Source organism: Benincasa hispida, chromosome 5 (genome assembly GCF_009727055.1).
Source record: "Benincasa hispida cultivar B227 chromosome 5, ASM972705v1, whole genome shotgun sequence".
Lineage (NCBI taxonomy): Eukaryota > Viridiplantae > Streptophyta > Magnoliopsida > Cucurbitales > Cucurbitaceae > Benincasa > Benincasa hispida.
This window is the reverse complement of record NC_052353.1, coordinates 41,907,077-41,914,636: the sequence shown is the minus strand read 5'-3', so window position 1 is coordinate 41,914,636 and position 7,560 is coordinate 41,907,077. Positions and strand designations below refer to the sequence as shown.

General features: G+C 34.0%; 1 protein-coding gene across 1 annotated transcript; it reads right to left on the bottom strand.

The window, feature by feature from the left end:
* Window positions 1–1,111: 1,111 nt before the first annotated feature.
* On the bottom strand, window positions 1,112–6,975 carry LOC120078767 (proteasome assembly chaperone 2). The gene is made up of 7 exons (XM_039033076.1): window positions 6,818–6,975; window positions 3,480–3,645; window positions 3,274–3,332; window positions 2,696–2,814; window positions 2,133–2,370; window positions 1,931–2,042; window positions 1,112–1,444 (listed from the first exon to the last, which is right to left on the bottom strand). The coding sequence occupies exons 1-7, from the start codon at window positions 6,875–6,877 to the stop codon at window positions 1,365–1,367; spliced, it is 834 nt and encodes a 277-aa protein (XP_038889004.1). The 5' UTR covers window positions 6,878–6,975; the 3' UTR covers window positions 1,112–1,364.
* Between the last annotated feature and the right edge of the window lie 585 nt (window positions 6,976–7,560).

Here is a 7,560-nt window from a genome sequence, read left to right as displayed (position 1 = left end):
TGTTGTAACTTTTAAAATAATTGATGATAACTATGCTTTTAAAAAAATCAACTATTAAAGAAAACTAATTGACATTTGGTAAATTGATAATAGTGTTTGGTAAGTTCAAACCAGTTTTACAACAGATTAGCTATAATGATCTAATTAGACATTATTTAATTATTTAATTATTAATTTTCAGTATATTAAAATGTTATGAGTTATTTATTTATAATTTTTATAGTTTAAATTACAAAGTATATTTTAATCCACAGAAAAGTATAAATTACATATTGATATTCCTTAAATTATATGATAAAAAGTTGAAAAAAAATAATTGTTGTATAAAATATTTGTAATGAACAAATGTTATTTGAATTTAAGTACAGACAAAATGTGACTAAAAAAACTATGTTATCTATTTAATATAAAAAAAAAATTTAATTATACAATAAGATAAATCACTCAAGTATTTGGATAGCAAATGGGAGAAGAAAAAAAAATGACAATTGAAAAAAGAAAATGAATGATGACTAACAAAAAATAAAGTAAAAAATAAAACTTGAATTAATCGTGATTGATCTTGAATTTATTTCATGTAACAACTATGAGGCTTTAATGGTGGTTCAGAAGTGAATTGATAATATTATATAAAAAGATTGTTTATCGTAAAAAAGCTTGATTATTAGGGAATCTAAAAAAGAAAGCTACTCTTCAGCAGATTTTGAAAACCATAATATTTGATAAAATGATTTTATACAATTTTTTAATTTTTTTAAAAAAAATCTAAATTACCAAACCGGTAAAACGGTTAAGATTTTTTCCAAATGACTTTTTGACACAGTTAACACAATGTCAAACATAATCAAAATCACTTTGTTGTATTCAAAACCACCATCAAACATGTCTTTAATTCTTTAAAATCAATTTATAATACAATCAAAATTGATTTTGAGTTATTAAAAACGGTTTCTAAATAGATTTAATCATTTCAAAATTAACTTCCATGCATCTTTGATACCCTAAGCCTTAACTTGACAAGTGAATAATCATGCTTGTCCACTTTTAGATTTTCCCCCCTTCTATTTGTGTATCATCATATCTACCAAATAAATGGATAAGAAGAGTACAATTTTAATCAACAAACCTGCAATTACCGTTTGAATATACTAGTCCAAGACAGAAAATTTCTAATTTAAAATGGATTAAAGTAGAATAATTAACTAAAAAGTGGGAAGCATTCACCTGTTACAGAATGGATAGAGAGGCCTTTTCATTTCTACATTACAGATCAATTTCTTCGACAAGCATTTATGGCATCATTTAATCAAAACTGGCATGGCAAGGAGTCCATCCTCATATTGATTCTTTCCACCCATCCTTGTCTAGAAGATGGACAGATCTGGTGGTGGTCCATAAACAGACTTCCAAGAATAGGGGACTATCCATTTAATGCCTTCACCACCTGAAGAGAAAATAAGCAAAAGATGGGACACGAGGTTTTCAGTGTCAGCTTTTGAAAGCATTACAGCAATCAGTATTAAGATTCCACAAAATCCTTCCAGAAAACCCACTTTTAAGGATTTCGTGCCCGGAAGGGATTCAAAGGGATAACAATGAGTACTTGACTTGCAACAATGTGCAAACGATGCTTAGTGCATTCAACAACACATGAGGTCGGAAGAATTTGAACATCTAACCTTTTGGTTGGGGCTTGAGAGTATATACCTAAACTAGTTGAGCTATTCTCAAGTTGACAAGTACAAACCGTATTTAAAATGATAAAATGGTTGTTTGTGGTGAATTGAGCAGGTAGAAAGATAATGTCATCACATCATTTAAGATATGAAAACTTAAGAGATGGACTTCAATAATATAGAAGTAAAATGATTCATGCCGACTAATGATATATAAGTTTTGAAAATATTGGCAGATGAAGCCAAAAGATTACCAGAACTCAGACCCAGAAGTTTGCCTGTTGCCTCAGCCAAATTGAAAGCATCAGGTATGTTGTCTCCTTCTGAACAATAGCATAATAAGCAGGTGACTTTTACACCTTTGGCCTTGACATCACAACAAGCATATGTGCCATTAGAAAATTTTAAAGAAAAATTTCATGTATGACGTCTGATGATGATATTTCAAGGTTGTACCTTCAAAAAAGTGAAGAGAGAGGCAAATGGTAGACTTGGAAGGTAGTCTCCCTCCTCCAACTCGTCATCAAAAGGCGGGCCATCCTCCTGTGTAGTCTTGGCTTCAGTTAGAGTACTAAGATAATTCCATCGCGACTGCCCTGGGTCATATTCCTGCAGCCTTCTCCATCCCATTCGTTCACAGTTGTCATCAGTTCCGTCATCATTGGTGCTAGAAAGATAATGTATCTGCGAACCACTGATATGCATCAAAAGGCCACATTAAGAACTATGGAATGACAGTTAAATGGTCAGCCGGTCAGGCTTGCTGTGTGCAAAGAACAGACAATGGAATTCAAGTATTTTACAAGTGACTTCGAAAAGCTATGAGTTTCGGTTTGGCAAATGGCATCCATCCAAGCTAATTTACAGCCTTATAATCATATCCTTATATGACAACGCTTAGATATTTATGGCAATCGCTTCATTGTACTTATGTGACAAAGAAGATTTTGTGACTGGAAAAATGAACCTTAAAGATGTACGGGTCAAACATATGTTAAAGAAGGTACAAAATAATATACCTTGACGTATCAATTTGTTGCCACCTTCCAAAATCTAAGCTAGAAAGCAGAACAACATGCTTCTTCCCGCAAGTTGCAATAAAATCAGCCAAGTTCTTTGCAAATTCAACCATTTTCCCCTGCTTGAACAAACCATATTCTGATTTAATTATACTTATTGACGCCACCAAAGCAAAGAAAAGGAATTAACAAACCAAAGAACAGTACTATCACCTCTCGAGATGACAAATAAAGGGATAACACTATAGGCTAGTATATTTCCCTTGCTATGTCATTCTCTAAGTGTAAATTGGATTGGCGATAGCGATACTTGAACTGCATTCTAAAAGTAAATTTATACTTTGAGAAATACAAACATCATTCAAACATCATTTAAGATAGAGTATAATATTTCTTGTATGATTTTCTGCAGAAACTAACCACATTTTTAGTCTCGTTGAAAGGGATAATATACCATTTTCTATATACGATAAGGCATTATATACGTTTTACACGTGATTAGTGAGAAGAATGAGTAAGCAAAAATACATAGCCAATTTTAACAAATATGTATATATGGCTGGGATTTTAAAACTTGCCTTGATCACAGGTGACCTTTGCTGGACAAAGGTCAATGCATTAGATGTTGATTCATAAACTGAAAACAAACATAAACTCATTGAGAACTTGTTGGAAAGGAGTTACCAAAAGACAGAAGTTGATATAACGAAGTTAAAGTTGATATTATAAATTCTAATACCACTTGAAGCAATTTTAATAATAAATTACTGCAAGCAACACAGACCTTCAAGAGGGAGAGCTAGCTCCCCAATAGGAGATGGCTCATAAGCATTGTTACCAATACAAGGTAAAACAAAAGGGTCATCCAAATAAGCAATTCTTGCTGCTCTCATTGAGGAAACCAACAGATCCACTGCTAACTGCCCCACATTCCCAATTGACAATGCTGGCTGAATTAATCAATAACCAAAATAAAATACACAATTCAGTTTGAAAACAAACTAATACATTGGAACTGAGCTCTTCTGGCCTTTTATATTATAACAAAAAGAATGATGACCATAGCAATGCACAGGCCTGTTAGAGTCAGAATGAGCAAGCACAACAAATTTTAATGAAATTTGAATTTAAATAGTTTTTCAGTACATTGACTCAAAGTTTGATTACTTATAATGAACGTCCTAGGTGGATCTGCACAAATTTACATAAACAAACTTGACTAGATATGCACTATGATGAGGTCCAGGAGGCCACAGTAAGGAAACTCTTGATTCATATTGGTGGTGGGGGTGCTCTTCTGGTGAAGCTTACTCAAAGTTACTAATCAACATTGACTTCTTTCATCTGATAAATTACATCTGAAGGGGAAGGATGTAGTTTTTGTAGCCAAAAGTGAAAAAATAACGTTATCAAGTCAGCTCAGCGAGGCGGTAAATAAAGGACGGTAAGATTACTTGTGGAAAAGAGAAAGGAAGAGAAATGAATAGTTACTATTGTGCAGAATTTCTTTTTGTTGGGAGTTTAATCTTCAGGTCATCTATAAGTAGCAGCCAATTATCTGACTGTAGACCTCTGCCCCATAAGAGATGCCAAAAGAAAGCTAGAAGGAGAAGAATAAGTATCAAGCGTTTACTTATATCTGGGGCCACGCAAAATAACTCCAGGTTCTTTATTCTCGTAGTTATCACATTGTAAATATATTTATAGGGAAAATATTTTTCCATTGGATCTCCAAATTAACAATTGCAGATATAGTCTCTTCATATTGGAGGTGGAGTTAGCTGGTATATGGTCATGGTCAAGGTTCACTTGGTGAAAGATCCCTAACAAAGAAGATTGAAAGTAGGAATTAAATATATGCTCTATTTTCATAGCACAAATTGATTAACATAAACACTACAAGTTCTAAAAATTTCAGTAGACTGTCAAATGAGTTTCAAAGATAGATTGTTAAAGGAAGTTAGGATGTGAGTCATGTGAGCATAAATATACGGTTTCCAACCTCAACCTTGTTTGCACCACGATGGAGGAGACTTACCCAGTTTTTGACTTGATGAATTGAGGAGACAGCAGAGGCAGCGAACTTTGCTGCCAAAGGGTCTACAACATTCATACAATCTGCAGTGTATATGACTTAAAATGGGTGATTTTTTTTTCTTTTTAGGAAAAGAAACAATTTCATTGATAATATGAAATTACAAAAGAAGGAAAAGACCCCGAGGGGAGTTACAAAAGACCTTTCCAATTGGAGAGGAGCAAGGTAAAGCTATAGTGGTGAAATAAGGGAGAACATTTACACCAAGTCACAACCATATTTAACTATAGCATCAAAACTCTATTGAAGGGGACCTTCTTTCCTTGAAAAATTCTACCATTTTTTTCCTGCCATAAATTCCAGCAAAAGGCAAGAATATTATGATTCTGATGCTCAAATTTAATATAAACGTGATTGTAGTTGACTAGTACTGACATCCCTAGTTTTCTACAGATCCTATCTAACAGTGCTTTGTGTTTCTAAACTGCATCTCTGAACTTTTCTATTTTAGCTAGTTCAATTGTCCTGGATTCTGACTGGGCCAGGTTAGAATGCAATTGATGAAATGTGGAAAATTGGAACGGAATATATTGTTGTTAAGTTGGAAGGTCCACCAACTTCATGCATCTGTTTTCTGGAGGATGTTCGATTAAACTTTCTGGAATTTTCTATTTACTAGAAGGCTCGTCAACTTGGCTTCTGCAAGCTGAAACTTAACTGAAAAACTTTGATACTCCAATCAAAATGTAAAACTAATATGCAGGCTACTTGTGTATCCAATAGGGCGCTTATCAGTTATATGGGTACGGAAGTAATGCCAAAACTTTCAAGATATCTACATGGCCTGCATTCGTGAAGGTTTCACCAATTGCCTCCATCTCATTTTCTAAGTCCTTGCAAAGCTTAGATATGCTTGCCTTCGTTCAAGAAGTGTGTATCTGTTCCTGTGCTCAATACTTGAAAGGTAGTAGCTAATTCATATTTTCTCAACGGTGCATCTGTCCAGTAGAAAATCCGCAATCCTCCAATGGCACCTTCCATACATGTCATCATCAATTAGGCCTCATATTATAAATGTTTGTGCAAAAAGCAAAAGCGGAATGGGTTTCATTAGTAGTTAGTTACCTAGGTAATGAAATAAATGCTGGCAAAGGGGTCATGAGGTCTATTCGGCATTTTGAGAGGAGAAACTAGCCCTCTCGAATTGGCTACAAGGTCTTGTTGGTGCTTGGCACCTCCTTTTCTCTTCTCTGTATATAAATCATAGACCTGATACCTATTATTGCTCAAGCTGCCTCTTCAGAAACTGCTTGGGTGGGTTCCGTTATCACAAATTCCAGACCATGTAAGTCTTCTGGTCAAGTTTGACAGGGAAGGGCTGGGCTAAAGGAATGGTAGGACCAAATTCTAAAAGGGAAATTCATTAGGGGTTGTTTTGGGTGCCTTTATTTGAACATTGAGCAGGATGCAGCCCGGAATTTGCATGAATTGCGGTTGAATATCAATTAATCGTAGATCAATATAGGCTTCATGCTTCAATGCTGGAGCTGGGGCTCTCCATCTGAATTGCCTCTGAAACTCCAGCTTAAAGCTAAAAACAAACTCATTGCCATTGGTATCTCAAGCTGAGATAGCTGCAGTTATCTATTTATACTACAACAACGCAGACACAAGCCCTTACAGGAATGAGAAATAACTGCAAGTAACAACGTACTGTAGAAACATAACAAACTTTCTTGTAGTGTAAAGAGGAATATAAAGTAACTAACTCATCAAATCACAATATGGCACAGTGGAAGCAGATTTTCTAATTGACATAACACAATCAGCCACATAATCCCTCGCCCTCCTTTTAAGCCTCTACGAGCAATTAGTAGCTGGCCGAAGGCAGGAAAAGGGTCAATTGAACAAAACATTAGAAATGTGAAAATTAGATTTCAGTTTTCCTTTCAACCCTTCATGAACTTCATAGACATTCAAACAACTCAAAAGTACTACAATGCAAAAATCGTCTACTAGATTGATGTAATTGATAGAAAGGAAAAACCGACGAGAACTAGAAGCTTAGAAAAATTGAACGAACGAACCAGAACCAGAGTGGAGCATTGATCATGAAATTGTTTTTCTTCTTCGAGAAAAAATTCCATTGTCGGAGAAAAGAACCAAGAAATCCGGTGAGGCCGAACACTCGAATTTTGAGAATTTCACGGTGGCTCCGTCGTGGAGGTTTTCTTGAGCTTGAAGAAGAAGAAAGTGGAGGTGGACTCTGGGCCCTGATTTCTTAATCCGCGGCCCATTAAGACCTATGGGCTTCCATGGGCTAAAACCTTATGGCCCAATTCTTGTAATGTTGGCTTTAATATGACAATGAAATTGGAAAGACTAAGCAAAATACACCGTTCTGCGTCCATCATAATTTCCAAACATTTGAATTTTTTCATAAATATATTTCATACTTTATTTAATATTATTTTATTCTTCCTAGTTCGAAAATATTCATACATCTTTTCACATTAAATGCAAATAGATTTTATGAATTTAAATTTTTTTAAAAAACTGATTTAAATAAAATATTTATTCTAATATTTTAAAAAAAAAATTTGCACGATTTTTTGGATTTATTACCATCTTTATACGCTCATTTTGTTTTCTTCGATCCTCTTATCATTTTTTCACTTCCAACTTCTTTTGGCAATTTTTTTTCTTTTTTTATATACTCCATATATATTCATATTTTTCTTGTTATATTTTAAAAGATAAATCGTATATATTTTTCTCATATATACACTATTTGATATTTATAAATCCACATAAATTATGAAAAATACCC

Coding starts and splice junctions, on each gene's coding strand:
- LOC120078767 (XM_039033076.1), bottom strand. CDS start 6,877: ATGGAATTTTTTCTCGAAGAAGAAAAACAATTTCATGATCAATGCTCC. Junction 2,815..3,273: donor AAAGGTCACCTGTGATCAAG/GCAAGTTTTAAA, acceptor TTGTTCAAGCAG/GGGAAAATGGTTGAATTTGC. Junction 1,445..1,930: donor ACTTCTGGGTCTGAGTTCTG/GTAATCTTTTGG, acceptor TTTTCTCTTCAG/GTGGTGAAGGCATTAAATGG.